Raw genomic sequence first — 18,605 nt, forward strand, 5'->3', positions numbered from 1 at the left:
AGAAGGGGCGGGCCCTCCCCTGGATTCACCTCAACTCAGACTCCACCCTGAAAAAGCCCGCCACTTAAGGCTCCGCCCCCAGGGGCGCTAAATCCCTGCTTCTGGATACACCTTCTGATTTCTGATTCCTGTTCTCATTGTGTCACCCCAGAATGCTTTACTCAGATTAAATATGGATTTATTAATTCAGTCTAATTAAATTTCTGCATCACCAACCATGGGTTTCCATTAACCTTTCCATTAACTGCTATTTTTAAACATAATAGGGAGACTTTGCTGTTGGTTTTCTACAGCCACTTTCGGCACCTGCTCATCATCTCCGTGGCTATGGTACCGGGAGGACATGAAGACAGGGCCAGGACGAGCAAGGACCTGGGCAGGCGGGAAAAGAAAAAGGGCATGTGGCACCTCGCGGCTCTCAGGAACCCACACACACCCGCACTGGCTGCGGCTGCACAGGCGCACAAGGTGCTGCAACCCCCAGCCCTGGTCCTGCACACGGGGAGCGAGTACCATCTGGCAAATGTAAAACCAGATTTACCTTTATATTTGAAAAACCCAAAATAAATAAATTCATAAAACAAATGGAAGGCAACCCATGGTTTTACAAAGTACTGAATACTAGGTAGTCCAATACAGTAAGTGCTGAAACAAGGAAACCAGTACAGAAACCCTCCGTTTTTCAAGACCTGAAATTAAGCATGTTTTTAGCTATTTGGAGGGGAGAGTCTATAAGCAGATCTAATGATACAAGATTTGTGTTGAGAGTTCTCACTTATTCATCACTTATTTATCACAACACCTTGCGATAGGAGACTTGATCTCACTATTTAGCTGAATTCCTCATCCTTCTGCCTCCACCTCCAAAGTTTTGGAACTACAATTGTGTACCACCTATCCCAGCATATGATCAAATTCAAATTTCATTTCTTAGTTCCAATAAAATTTGAAAGGTTTTATAGCAAAATTTCATGCACAAACTGAGTCTTTCGCCATAACAAAACCTTACAATCATGTTACCTATTCACAAAAAGGCACTTTAAAGGACTTTGTCTCAAAACAACAACAAACACAAATAAAACACATACTTTTTAAAAATCACACCAATTTTGAAGAAGATTCTAATGTACATATTAATAATGCCTAATCCATTTTTCTCTTCTTTGATACTCTGAATTTACCTGAAGGGACAAGTTGGGTGAAGTTCAATATGGAATCACATGGCTACTACCTTGTTAACTACTCAGGATAAGGATGGGGCCAGTCTATAGGACAGCTAAATCAGAACCACTTATAATACCTAAGACAGAATAGCTCTGATTCATGATGCCTTCCAGCTGACATTGCAAAATGTCATGTGTTGTCATAAGAAACACCTATCTCATGATATACTAGACTCCAAAATCAAATTTTCTATTTGGATCTTTTTTTTTTTTCAAGTCAAATAATTTATTAATAGTACCCTGCAGCAAGAAAGCAAAGCTGCTTTCTGGTTAAGTGTTGAAGGGGCCAAGGCAGTAGTACACTTCCCAGTGTTTACTTCTAAATCCCAGCCCAGGTGTGGCTGCCATTCTCAGAGCTACAGCTTTGTAAGCCCCCCTCCTACAGTCCCCCAACTCCCCTGGTCGGCAGTGGAGGAAGGCAGGCCAGGCAGACATTAGCACAAAGTCTTTATTGGGCTCACACCAGGAGTCCATTGGTCTTGAGGACCTCTGTGAACTTGCTGATCTTCGACTCCACATTCTTTTCTGACTGTTTCCGAAGCCTCAAGAGCTGCTTCTTCTTCCGATAGTGGATCTTGGCCTTTTCCTTCCTTTTCTCCTCCAGCGTGGCTGTTACTGCCTGGTATTTCGACCAGACCTCATGAGCCAGACGCCCCAGGTAGGCAAACTTTCTGGTAGGCTTCAGCCATACAACCTTGAGGGCGGCGGGGACCACCATCCGTTTTTTCTTGTCATAGAGTGGAGGGATCCCATCCAACACCTTGAGGCGCTCCAGGGGCTCGGAAGTGGTAGGGTCCTCGAGAGGGGTTGGTGTTCATCCGTTTTCGGAGAAACACCAGGTACTTCAACTTGTTCCTGTAGAAATTTCCAGAAATGTTGATGCCTTCACAGCGGACAAGGACTACCTTCTGGCCCAGTAGTACCTGCTTCGCCACAATGGCCACCAGGCGGCCCAGAAGATGGCCTCGGCCATCCAACACTAGAACCTGTCCCTCTGCCATCTTCGGCAGCCGCCTGGGAAAGGACTATTTGGTTCTTTCTTGTAGAGCCAAATCCTACTTACTTAACAATGAGATATTTTTGGCACACATAGTGCGTATATAGACTTAACATTTTCAAATTTGTAACACAATATATAAAACGTAAGTTCTGGAATATATCTAAAAAAACTAAATTGGATAACTCGTGGCGTTCATCCTCACCACCCAACACAGACAAACATGTACTCAGCTAGCTCCCCTTCAGGCCAGGCCGGCAGCATCCTATTCACAAAAGTCACAATGCACCATGACCTGTCTCACTCAACTTGTAGTCATTTGACTTAGACCAGAAATCGGAAAAAAAAAAAAAAAAAAAAAAAAAAAAAAAAAAAAGAAAGAAAAGAGAAAGAAACAAACAAAGAAAGAAAATCATGCTAGCAACCTTTGTATCAAATAACCACCTAATCTAAGATGAAAAGATACAGTACTGTCATGTCTGAGTTTAAAGGTGTTAGCCTAGAGCATAAACCATTTGTTGCTTTAGTTTGAGTGGTAGAAAATGGAGCAAGAACTGGTTGTTCATATTTATTGCTCTTCATATTTTCTGGGAAACAAAATGTTTTCTTCCATTTTGGCTTGTCAGAAATAGAATAATATGTAGAATAAATCAGGTTTCAAGATTTCTTAATAGGGGGAATTGAAGCTGTACTTTTACACTGAATACTATAAACTATTTCCATCTGAGAAGTACTGTAATGTACTCATTGTATTCAGAGTGTTGCTTTGTTTCCTATTCATGCTTATTTAGATCAAACAGAAAGAAGCTGGTAGGACATCTTTCAACTGACGTTTATCAGTGCCATAGGATTTCTTAGCCAGAAATGAGAGAGGAGTGAATCTTCAGTTCCACAGGCCTCAAAACAATATGGTGTCACATGGAGGCTGAGACAAGGAAAAAACACCACCTTATAAAATCATATGGCTTGGTGGGCTGAGTAGGAAATAGGCATGGTAGGTTTAAATTCAAAAACTTGGGGAAAAAAGTGAAGAATATTAATAACTCTGTCAATGGAATCCAATTTTTCAAACAGTAGGAAAATTCCTTCTGTCTTTTTCTTTTGAATGTATGTACAGTCTAAACTTATTAGGAAGAAGATTATAGTTTTCAATGTTTCTGTGAACAAATAATCTTTCCTTTACGAGGCAAATAGATTAAAATAATACAAGTTTGGGATTAAAACAGAGGTGAATACACTACCTATCCTCTTAGTGACTCAGCTTGGGAAAGTTATTGAACTATTTTATCTAAAACATCTCTAAATCACCAGTAAAAATAATGACTAGCAGCTAAAGTTGTTTGAAAGACAGCAAAGCGTTAGATAAAATGAAACATTTATCTAACCTGTCCCATGAACATCAGATGATATTCTTATATGCATTAACTAATACAGAGTGTTGGAAGCATCATGTGCTGAAGAGAGTGGTAACAACATAGGAAAGTTCATTGTAGGTATTCAACTCCAATTAAATACTGTTTGATATAGAAATAGATCACAGACCACACAATGTCATGTCATTCCTGCTTTGAACTTGTAAAATCTCAAGGTGTTGTCAAAAAGAGAGAATGGAAGCCAGAAAGAAGTCAAAGAAAAAAATACTAAGTTGTATTGTGGCCTAACTGTTAAGATAAAGCATGAGGGGAACCTTGGCAGATTCCATGGCAGGCAAGGATGACCGAGGAGGGAGGGACAAACATGCCAGCCAGACAGAGCTTAAGTGAGTTTGTAGAGGGAAGGGGAAGGAAATAGAAAAGAGGTAAAGAGCACAGAGACACACAGAGAGCACAGAAGAGAAGAAGGACACAGGAAAAGTCCTGTCTGCCCCAGGGGAACAGCCTGGTGGGGGTGGAGGAGAGGAAAATCTGGAAAGAGCATAAAGGGAGAGCAGAAAGTGAGAGGAGAAAAAAAGTGCATAAGTGAGCGGGGTCTTTCTTTTAAAGGGGTCCTTTGTACCTGGGCTGGCCAGGATAATGCCTGAGTGCATTCTGCCAGGTGACATGGGCAGGCCCAGCATAATGCCTAAATCCTTACACTTACTGTCCTAAATCACAAGGACATACTGCTTTACAACAGACAGGGAAAGCTTCCCAAATTTTTCATCTGAAGACAGAGGGCTCAGCCATATGTTCTGTGAGTTTGTGGTCTGACATAGTTTTAAAGAAACAAATCCAAAATGTCATTTGAGAGCCACTTTATAAGGAGACAATGCTTTATTTCCTCCACAAAGAGACACCACAGCATTCTTCTTATTAGAAGGAAATGTAGAGACATTATAACTTTAGAATCTAAGTACTATGGGAAACCGTCTGTTTTCTAATAGAATTAAGTGTTTTGAGACAGAAATACTATGTGTAGCTATGGAGGCTATCCTGAAACTCAATTTGTAGAGCAGGCTGCTCTCGAATTCAGAGATACACCTACCTCTGACTTTCAAGTGCTGGGATTAAATGCATGTCCCACCACCACCCAGCCTTTCAGTGTTCAGTTCATTTCATCTCCACAGCAAGGTTAGGGGGATGATTCCTATGGTTCCCCATTGTCTAGGGGAGAGAATAGAGGACACAAAAGGTTTGATGATTTGCTCAATATCACATACAAATCTAGGACTCAAACTAAGCAGTATGGTTATGATGAACTATTTCTGTTATTGCTCTAAGTATAAATTAAGACTAAGAATATTGAGAACTTTAAGAATACTTACAAACCATTTTTTTTAGAGTTCGATGAAGGGGGTGTCCTTCTGTATATATGTTTCTCTTAAGGCTGGGGAGAGGAACGCAGAGGGAGGGCACACAGAGATGCTATGTGGAGAGGCAGAACAGAAAAATCCATCTTCACTTCAGTGCAGGAATGTTGATTCTGGAGAAAAGCCTTTGTCTCCAGCATAAAACAAATAGTCCTTTGCTACTGAAAAGACTGAACTACTTAGAGATGATTTGTTGTTGTTTCTTTGTTTACTTGATTTTTGTCTTTGTTTTTGATTAGTACAGAATTTGATTAGTACAGATTAGTGGCAGCAATGCCTATGGTAGAGGTCTAGAAGTTTTTGTCTAGCCAGAAAGGGCTCTCAAAACAAACAAACAAACAAACAAACAAACAAACCCAAAACCAAGCTGCTTAGCTATTTGGGCCCATCTGTCATTTTGATCTGACAAATATATAGTAAGTGCAGAAAGACCAGTTCAATAGTACATTTCAAAATAAGTTTTGAAAATAATAGATCTGTGTACATTTCGATAACTACAACTGTGTGCTTCCATGAAACCTTGTCTATCACCTTATACTGTGCCACTTTTCTAATTGTAATTGATATTTAACTTTGCTTACTATCCTAGAGTTTTCCCTATCACTCCACAGCAAGCAAAAACTGGTAAATAAATGTGTACCTGTGTGTGTACAGCCAGGGTGGGGGTGATACACAGATATACATACATACATACATACATACATGCATACATACATACATACATACATACATACATGCATACAAATTTAGGGTAAAATTGTGTTTCCCTTTCATAAATGTTTTGTAGGACATTGCATTTGGAAAGTCTAATCTATCATTAATGTTTTGAGTTGAACTTGGGAAGGAGAATACCTTTTTATGACAAAAATAAAGGAAGGCTGGGACAAAGCTAGGATAGTGGTCATTCATTAAAAAATGTTTTTCTGTCTTGTAAACTTTGTCTTATGATTTGTTTTCATGGCCAAAGCTGAGCCCATTGTACAGGTCACTCCTAGACTACCTAGGCCACTTTTAGTGTGGATAAAGTTTACCTGAAGATCTGATTGATACTAACCCAACACCAAAACTTGAATTCCTCAGGACATCCAATTTAAATAATCAGTTTGGAGCAACTTGCTCAGCTACACAGGTTTACAAGTGGCAGAGGCAGTATTTGACCTCTGTGAACTGGAAAACAGCTTCCTTTTCAGTCTTGTGCTGCTGGTCCTGTGCCCCCAAGAATACAACAGCCCATAGTTAACTTAATTACCACAAATAAAATGCAGACTTTTAAGTACAGTGGTGGTAGCACTCACCTTTAATCTGTGAGTTTGAATCTAGCCTGGTCTACAGTGTGAGTTCCAGGACAGCCAGGAGTATAAAAACCTGTCTCAAAAACCAATAAATAAAAATTAAAAAAACCAAAACAAAACAAAACAAAAAGGAAACCCCAAACAAACATAAAACAAACAAATAAATAATACAGCTTTTGTTTAATGGCCTATCCAATGTGAGAAAAGCATTATCTCTCTACATAGCATACCACCATAGAAACATTTTAGATGTGTAAATGTATATATTTTAAGAAGCTTCTTCCCTGGTTATTGTGAATAGAACATTAGCAAACATGGATGAGCAGATATCTCTACAGGAGAAATATGCCAGTTCTATATATGCTTTTTGAAGAACCCCCAAACTGATTTCCATAGTGGCTACTGTTATTCAGACACCTCTGGACTGTCCCTGGAGATCTGGGCCCATACTCAGTATGCAGGCAGTACTCTGGCCTGCTGTGTGTCCTCTGGGAGCATGCATACACCCCTCCCTTTAAAAAGGCAAAACCTGCCTGCTAGCTTGCTCACTCAGCTCCTCCTTTCCCCCCAACCAATCTCCCTCTCTCTTTCTGCCTCTTCATATGAGGCCTCTCTGCTCTCCCATTCTTCATGCCCCCCCCCACAAACCCTTTACATGAGAGTTGTCTGCATTTTGTGCCTGTACCACCCTCTGTGGGCTTCTTTGACCCAATCTGCCAAGATCCCAAGGTCCCTCTCATACAGTGTCACAACAGCTATACCAGTTCACACAACCCCCCAGGGGTGCCTTTCCCACACCTACATCAGCATTTGTTTTTATTTGTTTTCGTGATGGGGCCATTCTGACTAGAGCAAGCTTCCAGGTTATCTCTTTCTGAGTTTATAGTCACTGGTGTCCCATAGACCTCCAAGACAAAATAGACTATTGTCATCACTTTTGGTCATTCTCTAGAACTTGACAATAAGTCCAGCCTCTAGAACTTGACAGTAAGACCAGCCCCATTACTGAAGACATTCTATCCTTGAGTCATAGGACACAGGGAAATCAAACTGGTACTGTCCTGGAAGTGTCATCCTTACTGGCTATACTTCATAGTGTTGGAAAGTGCCATACACACTTATGGAGAGGTAAAGTAATTATCATTGTTACCTAGCTATGGACTCTCTGAGTTAAGATAACAACTGGCCTGGTAAGATATGCCCTGGTACAATAATGGCAATAATATTTTGAGAGCAAACAACTACTTTCTGCTAGCATTTAAGGCTAGTTCCAAAAGATGGATCTTATATCTGTTAGTTGGCCAAAAATTTCTGGGTGGGTAAGTCACAGGCTCTAGGGGAGAACCTATTGCTGTTCATTCTGTTTGGTGAGTATAATAGAAATCGTCCCTTTTAGATTAGTATAGCTTTCTACTTTCATCAGTGCATCTTTTTTTTTCTTTACAATAGATGGTAATTAATATATAGATTCACAACTGATAAAAGTACAAGTAAGAGATTGTATGCATAGTGCTCAGACCTATGTATGATATCTATAATTGTACTCTTTTCTTCTCAGGCTCAATGATCATCAGAAGAAGTGAAAGAGTATAAGAGCCAGAAGTAGTGGAGGATTGCTGAAAAACAGTATTACCCGGCTACGCAGGGCCATTGCACACATGGACTCATAGGTCCGGTGATTACATGCAAAAGGCCAGCACAAGGCCTACAAAAAAAATCAAGCCTTCCAAAATTCCATGATGTATGAGGAATGGGCTCACGTAGTCCCCTACCCTGACTGAAGAGCTATTGGCAATTTATGGCTGTTTCAGGAAAGAGAATCAGTTTTCTTAGGGTGTGGCCTCTGAGAGGCTGGCCATTCTCTAATGGATAGCTTTATACCTACACACATACTGGCAGCATTATGTTGCCTCAGTGGTTTAGGAATGAATGCATGATTGTTGTTTTTATGAAATTATAAGAGTTCTTTATATATTTTAGATACATGTTTATTGTGAAGCATATGATTTGCAAACATTTTCTCTATTCTATAGGTTGTTTACTCATGATTTAATGCTATTCTTTGAAGTAAAATCTATTTTTATATTTAACTTTATCCCTTTTTCTCATAAAGATGTCAGGAGATGAATAATTTCCTCTCAGTTGTTTTAACACTACAGTCATAATTACCAATATTGCAGAATGTGATCTTACTTTGAAATAGAATTTGTGAAGATTAAAATTATTAAATTTAAGGCCAGAGTGGAGTCTAATGTGACTGGAATCCTAAGAAGGGGGAAATGTGGACACATGTGCATTCAGGGAGAATGACATGTGAACACAATGTTGTGGAATATTATTTAACTAGTCAAAGATGTGCTACATTTGTTTATGCTGCATTTGTTTAACTATGTAAACATGTGTTGCTTTGCCTGCTGAAGGCACCTGATTGGTCTAATAATAAGATGAATGGACAATAGTTAGACAAAAGAGGGACAGACAGAGCTGGTGGACAGACAGAATTAGTAGGAGGAATCTAGGCTTGAGGGGACAGAATAAGAGAGAATGAGGGAAAAAGAGCCGGAGATGCCTGGGGCCAGCCAGCCAGGCAGCCGCCAGCCAGTCAGACATAGACATTGAGGAAACAGGAAAGAAAGGTAGAAAGCCCTGAGGCAAAATGTAGATGAAGAGAAACAGGTTAAAATGACTTATAAGAGCCAGTGGGACAAGCCTAAACTAAGGTCAAGCATTCATAACTAGTAATAAGTCTCCGTGCTGTGATTTGGGGGGTGGCAGGCCAAGAAAGCCTGATACACACAGGTGTTTTCCTATCACAAGTCAAGACACTGTCAGTACCCAGAAGACAGTTCTGAAAACATCTCTCTAGTGCCTTACAAGAGCACCTGTCCTTGACAATTGTCCTTGACAATACCTGGAATTTGGACTTATATCCTCTAGAAGTATGATACAACAAATTCCACAAAGTCATGTAGATTTCAGTGGCCTTCAGGGTAGTTCAAGCAAACTAATACTGATGTTTCTTATGAAAGTTAGGTTTACTTTTCACTTTCAGTAGTTACATTATATCAAAATTCAAGTTCTAGTCATTTAGTATGTCTGGGTTTGTAATCTTAATTGTATTGTTTATTTATATTTTATTATGTGAAATTTACACTGCATTGAGGATCTCTATCTTAATATTTTTCCTGTATACGTATCATGGGACATAGAAATTATCAAAATAGTGGACACAATTTTAAATTTGTATTCAAATAACCTCACCCTCCCCTTACATGAAACAAAAAAAGGTAAATTCTAACTTCTACCCTAAGAAACATTTTCATTTATAGTGGTTTCTTTAGAAATGCACAAAATACAGATTTAGCAAATGAGACATAAGAATTCTGAGGGTTTTCTGAGGAACATTTTCTTGTTCTCAAAAAAGAGATATGAAAGTCCCTGCTTTTGCCTGCCCTCTTAAAGCTTCACAGGACACTTAGACTTACCGAAAAATCAATTACTCTGATGGAAGGGCAGACCGAAGAGCTGGGATCCTGGGGAAGCTGTGGTGCTGTATTGAGGCTCAACATGTCTCTGGAATCACTCTGCATAAGGACAAATTTTATTGTTGAACAAAAGAAAGAAAGGAAGGAAGGCAGAAAGAAAGATAAAGAATAAAAGGGAAAGGAAAGGACATGACTACTCCTAGCTATGGTGGAGAAGAAAGTTTATTGTAGATTAAAAGGAAAGCATAGAGCATGGGTAGAGGCAACAACAGAGACATCTGGGAGAGTCCAGTCTGGACATGGTTCGACTGAGTTGAACCATGTCAGAGAGGAACAGGAGAAGGGAGATGGGAGAGAAAGGAACCAGGTGCAATAGCCAGGAGGCCAAAGGTATAAACAGGGGCAGGTAACTAAAATGTCTGGATTATATAGGGAAGAGACTCTGGGGGAAGGGCAACACAACCCCTGAGCTGGAAAGTTCAGGGTAAGGGTCTGGGTATGCCAGCCATACCCTGTCGCAGTTAGGGACTGAGGGATGCTGGGAGAACCTGGCAGCCAGAGCTGCTTTCACATGTGAAATAGTTACCTCAGCTGTTTGTCCTGGGTTTGAAACTTAACACTTATCTTGTAAACTATTTTGGTACAGGGGCTTTGAATTTTGTTGTTCAAAGCACCTGAACTAGTAAATAGCTATTTCTTCCTGATAAACTATTTTTAATATTGGATAAATCTTCTTGCCAATATCAGAACTCTACAAGAATTATTTTGGATTATTCTGCTTTTATAAATATTTAAACATTTTTATATAACTTCAAATGCAACCAGTCAGTGCAGTTTGTGTGCAGCCAATGGGTTACAGGAGCAGTGAAGTACGGACTCCAGAACCTAGAGTCGAGGGTAATCCCACAATGACCATTCTTCCTTTGGCAGGAAGCAGCATCTTTTATTTATGCAACATTGCAAAACAAATAACTTTCAAATGTGTGCACATTTGACAGGGAATATAAATTAATTTTCATTTATGGATAGCATTCTTATGGGTGTGGGTAATATCTAGAAATCTCCAATACACTGGTTTAGAACATAGACTGTCAATTTCAGTTTCTGCCTTTCCAAGGACTATGTATATATAATCTATGTACTCTCATCTGACATTCTTTCTTATTAAGAATGATGGGCCTTCACTTAGGCATGTCCCACTAGCTCTTTTAATTTAACCTGTTTCTATTCATCTTATGTTTTGTCTCGGGGCTTTTATTTACCTTTCTTTTATTCTGTATGTTCTACTTTTCTGCTTTCTCCCTCCTTGTATGGCTGATCCCTGGAGTCTCCCTGGCATCTCTTTTTTTTTTCTTCTTTCCCTGAATTTAAATTCCTCCTCCTACTTACTCTCCCTGTGTAGTGTAGGGCCCTGCATGGACCCCCAAGGCACCCTGAGCAAGCCTGAAGCTGTTGGCTGGAACTCCTTGCCCCAAAGCTGTTGTTGGTACTCTTCCTGTTTTGATAACACACAGCTTGTGACAACACACACCTTGTTATTCCTGTTATTCCTCATACATCCTGTGATTTTCCACTATGCTGTAAGTAAGTATTTAAGCCTGTTCCATCCCCTCAATAAACGGCATTTGGCATTTAGAGTTCCGACATTGCCATTGAACGAATGACCCACTGTCTTGTCTCTTTATTTCAGCCTCTAGGCCTTCACTGGATTCATGGAACAGATGGTAGGGCAGGGGCACTACAAGTGGTGGTCCCACCGAGATCATGGAAACAAAGGACCACCTCAAGAGATCGTCCTCGGAAGCCAGCCGGCAAAGTAAGTGAATGAGGGTGTATTGACGGATGGGTGCCAGTAACTCTAAGGAAATGCTCAGTGGGCAATTAGTGGCTCTATTGACAAGACAGGGCACCGGAATGAAAACAAGACAGCTAAAGAATTCATTGCCATAAAGTAAAATAAATGACAGAGATCATTAGGACTTTTTAAAGACATCTCTGAGCGCATTCTTATTTGCCCGGGCCTTTGATTGAAGGAAATGTCATTGCCAGTTTTAATGCTAAAACAGATAGTGCCATTATGATGATGAGAGTGTCTGGTTATGAAGCAGCCTGCAAAGCTCATACAACAACCTTCCGCCTTAATGCAGAGTCACTTAAATTCTATTTTAAAATTACTAGAGACCAAGCTATTAATATAGTTAAGAATTGTCGCCTATGTGCAGAGTTCTAAAGACCCATAGAACATGGACCTTCAAGCTCCCACTCAGGAAAGGTGATACCCCAGATCACTCATGAGAAGCGGTCTTGATGCAAAAGCATGAGGTCTTTTATATTCCAAGTGCACTGGGGTCCACAGTCATAAGCCACGCAGGGGTAGAGGACTGAGGACCCCAAGTATAGAATTGAGACAGCTTTTTTTAGGGTTACAACAAAGCTTGCACATCGTAAACCAATCATCTCATAGCCTCAGGAGCTGCGCTGTGCAGGCCAATCAATTTAAACCATCCAAGCTAGTGCTTTATAGACCAATCAGTTTTCTATAGCCTGGAGGTCTGAATTTGCACTGGCTCCTAGGTGGGGTGATGTTTATATTTAAATTTTTTTTAACTATTAATGGTGCTGCTTGATCTGCTGCTGACAGGCATTGGCACCCTTGGTCATCTGACTATGGCTCAGTTATGTGGAAGAATGTCACAAATGGACAATGGTGCAGCCCTGACCCAGTTCTAGTATGGGCCCAAGGGTCAGTTTGTGTCTTTCCACAAAATGCAGATAACCCTGTTTGGGTGCCTGAGTGTCTGATTCACCATATGGGGAAGGGGCCGTGATTGTAGCAGCCAGAAAGAAGGTCCGATGGACCTTCATCAAGAACCTACCCATTATGATACCTGCGGGTCTAGTAGCTCTATGTGGCCCTTTTTCCTGACCACTAATTATAGTGGGTCAAGCGGCTATAAATTTACACTTTGGTCCAAAGGACAAGAATTTCACCTTCATCTCAGGCACTTGTATTCTGGTTCCCTTCTTTTTGTTGTAACTAATGCTACTAATTTTGGAGGAAGTTTCAATTGTTCTCAGCAGGTCTGCAGACTGGTTAGCTTCTGGACATATGAAGTAAAAGCTTTCATGGGCCACATACCCCAGGTGTGCAGCAAAGAGGAAAGGAGATTTCGGGATTACGGCTGCCAGTGCCGCCTCCGTCACTGAAGCAAGTTTCTATGATAGCCTTTTCCCAATCTGTAAATACTGCAAGCACAGTGGATCAACTATCAGGTGATTTGGCTGAAGCCTTAGCCACCCAAAATGCACTTGATTGGCATTTTTAAACTAAATCTACAAACTAGCCTCCTATATAAACACTTGAATTTTTTGGGAGAGGCTCATATGGCTTCTTGTTCTCTGTCTTTCACACATATCTGTGTTAATGCACCATTTTTCTCCAGGGATCCTGGAGAGATCAGTTTTTAAATTATACACATGCTTCCTATACCATAATGGCTGTAATAATTTATGCTCCCACTCTTTTCTTTGTAAACAAATGTTAGTTATCCAGGGTTTTACCTCAAAAAGACTTTGCAAAGTCAAATATAAAACAGTATTTGACAGAACAAAATTCACTATTACTCCTATAAGGTTAGGAAGGATTCTGAAATATGTTGATTTTATTTACTATTTGCTTTCAAAACAAAGTCCTAAGGCTAAATGGTCCTCAGTGCCTTTGTTTCTCTATTCCTGAATAGTAGAGATGATATGCAAGAGGCTGGTAAAGAGATAGCCTCCTTATCAAAGACATCTCTTGGTTCTCTCAAATTTAGGAATGCAAATTGTGAAACACTTTACCACAAAGTCTTCAGAACCAGAAACATTTAAAACAAAACCCAAGATAATGTGATTCACACTTAAAAGCATGATAGACTGTAAGCTTACAGGTGATTTAACAAGCTGTGGATTTTTAAATATCTCTGCTACCGAGTGCTCTGGCAACAAAAATAAAATGACCTAATAAGAGAGGAGTTTCTTATTTAAGCAATACCAAAGTGAACCAGGCTCATTTCAATAGAATCCACTAAAACAAGAGTTCCTGTGCTTCACTTTCTATTTTTGGTTCTGAATTGCTCTGAGACCAGGAACAGCCTAAGGGCTCAGCCTGTCTTTCACAGGGTAAAAAGACAGGAGCAAAACAAAGACGGAAGCAGCGCTGAGACGTGATGTGATGGACATTTTCTCTGTATTGACCACAAACAAACCCATCGGAGACAATCAATATAAAGACATTCACTGTAAAGATTTCAATATGGGGTAGTAAATTAGAATTCTAGACACTATGGTGTAGTTATTTAAAATATTTAGAAATTAGGACACATAGCCCTAAAAAGAAAAGGCAAAAGGCTGTCCCACAGGAGTTGCATTGTTAAGAGGAAGGTTGATAAACAATAAGCTTTGTGACAGTTTGTGAGTGCTCCGAAGAAAACCACAGGAAAAATCATTAGTCTACTGTGCTTGTTGCTATTTTAGGTGTGTGGCCTGAGGACTCTCAGCAGGGGTGACATTTGAGCTAAGAAAATGACTGGAAGAAGTAAGCAAACAAAACACCTAACTGTGGAACAGTTTTGAAAGGAACTTTCATAAAAGAATGGCTACTTGGCAATGTCTAGGAACCTCATGAAGGCCTCATGGGCCAGCAGAGGGCCGGCAAGTTAAGGGGTCGCTCTAAGTACAGGTGGTATTCATAGGACTTTGTAAACCAGGAGTGGAGTTGCACTTCGGTTTTGCTTCTTTGAACGTAATTCGTATTTCCTTATCGGTGGAACATCGCTTCCACCCGTCTTTTGCCCAAGATGTTTGTGCAAGCCCATGTTTGTTTGCACCAGACGCCAGGGTTGACAGCCTGGGAGAAGTTGGCAAGGGCAATGAGGCCCAAGGCCGAGCCAAGTCGCCACAGGGGCCTGGGCTGTGCGCGGGCAGGAGTTGGGGTTGGGGGGTTGAGCAGGGGGAGCTGTGACTGCGGCTGGGAGGGACTGAGGCCACAGGGACTGAGGCCACATCGCCGGGTGCTGGCACCCCGCAGTCGGAAAGGGACGAGCAAACGCCCTAGAGAGCCTCCCCAGGGGTTCTCGGCCACACGGTCTCTAAGGGTCTCCTGGGCTAGTGGGGGCTGCCTTGATTTGGCACGGGAAACAATGGGGACTCGGGGCCGAGGCAATGGCTCTAGTCCTGGGGGGGAAAGGGGAAATTTAGCTCCCTCTGGTCTGGCTCTACCGGGGCGATGGTTGTGAGCAAGGAAGTCGCAGGTGTCGAGTCACGACCGGACTAGGATGGCAGGGCCTCTCTGCCCACACCTCTTTGCGCCCGGTCCTGTATACCGCGCCGGGTTTTATCATGCGCTCTCATCTCCAAGCCCAGCCCTGAGGGGGAAAAAAAAAAAAAGCCCACAGAACTAGGCGGAGCCCCTCCCTTGCAGCGGGCATTTTGCAGGGGCTGCAGCAAGGCGCTCTTCTGGAAGGAAGTCCTGCTGACAAGCGCCGCAGGGCTGGCTCGGGCGGTTAGGAAGAGAGCTTCCCGGGGGTCTAGCCTGCGGCAGAGACCGACGCTCCCCGGCCCTGCCCAGCTTTCAGACCGCGAATTTAGCGACAGCCCCTCAAGGCCGCGATTATGGGCTCTGTACAGGGGTTGTTGCACCCGGAACACAGCCGAACGCAGTAGGTGCATCAGTTGTTGCAACAGGGATACAGCTCTGCGGCTCCGAGAGCTCCGGGGAGGGGGGGGGCGCGCGCGCGCGCGCGCAAGTATGCCGCTGGGGGCGGGGCCTCTGCAAGCCCCGCCCCGGCCCCGCCCTCTCCCGCCTCTTCTCGGCGGAGTCGGCCAGGGGTTGAGCTGTGCTCGGCGTTCACGTCGCCCTGGGTCAATTTTGCAGCAGTTGCGAAAACCCGGAACGAAGGTGTTGTTGCGGCGCGGGGGAGCGGCGCCGCCTCTCGCAGCACCTCCTCCCCGGCAGTCCTCGGAGGCCTCGCTGGGCATGCTCAGTTGGCAGGGCCGCTTCAGCTCTCGTAGTAGGAAGCTTGGCTCGTGAGGACCCGCGGCGGGGCGAAGATGGAGCCCTTTACCAATGGTGAGTGGCTAGCCCGAGACGCGGATTACCGGGCTCTCGGGGTCCGGGGGGGGGTCGGTTGTGGCACGGGGGTCGGGCTGCCGGGCGTCCCCGCCCTGGGTTTCCCAGCAGGGCCGGGGGCGGCACAGGGGCCAGGGGCAGCTAGGGCGGGCGTGAAGGTCAGCCTGCTCCCGGGGACCCGCACCGAGCTGCCGGGTGAGGCAGCGACAAAGTTTGGGATGCTCGCGCCGAGGAGCTGGCGGCCGCGAAGTTGGCAACCGTGTTCGTTCCGGGGGAGGCGGCCACCGCTCGGAGAAGCGGCGCCCGGGAGAAAGCCAACTCGTGCTGCGTGCCCGGAGCTGTCCGCCCGTCCTTCAGCGAGCTGCTGGCATGCTTTTCCGTAATAGGGCGGGGTGGGGCCGCGGGGCTGGCAGCGTGGTTTAGTGCACCGCAGGGAAGGAAACTTACCCGAGAATGGCTGGTTCTGTGTGCGGCGAAGGTGCCGCCCCATATTGCCACCTTTCTCTCAGCTGCTGAAGCAGCTGAACTATTACTCTCCCAGTGGGAGACCCTTTGAATATCAATGCTTATATCATTTAAGTGACAGGGGGTAAAAGTCAAAACAACCTATGTCCAGAAAACAGCCAAGGCCTTTCGCTCCACTGTTTTTGTCTGGGCCAGAAGTGCTGGAGTCACAAGTAGAGGTTGGATGTCTCACCACTTTATATGATGTAAAGTAGGAAAACTGCTAATACATGATAGGACATTCTGAAATTGGAGGGCCCATTTTATAGTTGGCATGCATTTCCGGTGTGGGTGGTTACTTCAGACAGGTAGAAAAATCAAATTAATAGGAGATCAGTGTATTAATGTTTGGGTGACTTGGTTGCCACTTCAGGGGTGGGATGGGCGTGGGGTGGGAAAACATTGCCTATTATCCACTCTCCTGCCCGACTTAGTTGTGTACTTTAACTTTATTCTTGAGGCTGTGACCTACTCATATTCTCCTTTTCCCTAATTTAGAATGCTTTAATCTACTGCCATCTTTCTCCCTACAATATTTAATTAGGCTTAATGATGACAGCTTTAACTCTTAACTTTTTTTTTCTCTTCTGTGTTCTATTTGTTATTACCAAAGCTCTAAGAATAGTATGGTAAAAATTTCCCAGAGAATTAAGCAAGACCATCTAATTCTTGGAGGTAAAATATGCTTAACAGGATTAGGTCCTTGCAAATTGATATTTGAAGGCGTTTTCTTTCTTCTAGGCAGAATTCTTGGAGCCCCCTTGTTTGTAGGATTTTAAATTTCATTCAAATGAAAACAAGAATGAGTCATTCACTTAGGTTTACAGCTAGTTGATTTACTGAACCATCCCCCTACAGAATTTAAGTACATTCTCAGACCTTAAAGTTAAAATCTTTTCTCCTCCCATAGACTATCCTCCTTTAGGTATATTTGCAAATTGTATCATTTGGGAGGATAGTGAACAATCCTAGAGAACAAAACAAACAAACAAACAAAAACAAAGAAGCAAAGGCTCAACTTTCATAGAGGAAGTTGGATTTCTAATTCTTTTCTGCCTACCAGATTTTCACAGTTGATGCTGGAGACTAGTTGGCAATATGTCATTTGAGTTAATGTGGTCTTACTCATCCGCCTTTCATAAGGAAAATAGGAACTACAACCTATAAAGTCAACACCTGGGATACTGCTAACTTAAGGGGCTTTGAAGTTTTTAAGGTGGACTAGGTACTTACTTCAAAACTTTTGAAAGTTTTTGCTATAGAATTTTCTAGTGTCTTCAAATATAATATATAATGGAAACTACGTTTTAGTATTTAGCTGTTTTGAGTGCCTAACAAGTCCATGTAATTCTATAGGTAGTCTCTTTACAGACTATGTTATCATCTTAGAATGTGATTGAATGATTTATCAAGTTTAATATTGGCTTTTGTTATAAATTGACCCTCTTTTAGTAAATCTTGCTCATTTGTATGCTACCCAGGGCTTCCTTCAAATACTATCATTAGTTCATTCATCAACGTACAAGTTTGTAAAATAAATGAATTTAGTCTTGTCATTCCAGACTCCAGTACTCAGTGATTTCTGTAGTGTTTTCTGTAATGTCCCTATTTTCTGTGAAATGTGCTGCTGGTGTGGCTCATTTTCTTGAGCCCATCCAGCTGCCTAAAGTAATGTAATGGACTCATGTGTTAAATATCTTTTGTTCATCTATCCAGTTCACTGTTGGAACTTATTTAAAATTCATGTTTCTAGAAAAGGCCTATAAGGATGAACTTTAGTGCCAGGAATTCCTATTTGACTCAGGAAATATTTTTGGCCTTGACCTTGAGAGGGACTGTTACCACACTGAAGACGGGTCTGGCTTTGGTTCTCTGGTGACTTTTTATGGGTAGAGGAATGTGCTGACTAGTATTTAAGATTGGTTTGATAGTAGCTGCCTCATCTTGTTCAGCAGGGTTAGGTGAAAACTTTAGTAGGAGTAGTGACTTGGTTCTTTCCCAGCACCACAGAAAGTTGATGGAAACTTGGTTTTCTGAGAGAGATATTAAATTAAGAAAGCCAATTATTTGATGTCCATGTGCCTTTATCCTCATTTATTTGGGATATTTCATAAGTTTGTGTTAAGACATGCTAAAAGCTGAGGTTCAATTGCAAAATCTGGTTGAGGAGGTCCAGGGTCAGGTCTGTAAATCTCTGACTGTATTTT

At 42.3% G+C, this 18,605-nt stretch overlaps 1 protein-coding gene and 1 pseudogene across 1 annotated transcript in view; one reads left to right on the forward strand and one right to left on the reverse strand.

Annotated features, from left to right (window-relative positions):
• Nucleotides 1-1,657: 1,657 nt before the first annotated feature.
• LOC127237705 (60S ribosomal protein L13a-like) lies at nucleotides 1,658-2,242 on the reverse strand (annotated as a pseudogene).
• A 13,570-nt stretch (nucleotides 2,243-15,812) lies between these two features.
• Nucleotides 15,813-18,605, forward strand: part of Lnpep (leucyl and cystinyl aminopeptidase) — a 51,210-nt gene continuing 48,417 nt past the window's right edge. Inside the window, exon 1 of the mRNA XM_051206095.1 lies at nucleotides 15,813-15,894. Within this exon, the coding sequence (XP_051062052.1) occupies nucleotides 15,876-15,894 (19 nt within the window). The 5' untranslated portion in view covers nucleotides 15,813-15,875. The remainder of the gene's footprint in view (nucleotides 15,895-18,605) is intronic.

Source organism: Phodopus roborovskii, unplaced genomic scaffold (genome assembly GCF_943737965.1).
Source record: "Phodopus roborovskii unplaced genomic scaffold, PHOROB, whole genome shotgun sequence".
NCBI classification, from domain to species: domain Eukaryota; kingdom Metazoa; phylum Chordata; class Mammalia; order Rodentia; family Cricetidae; genus Phodopus; species Phodopus roborovskii.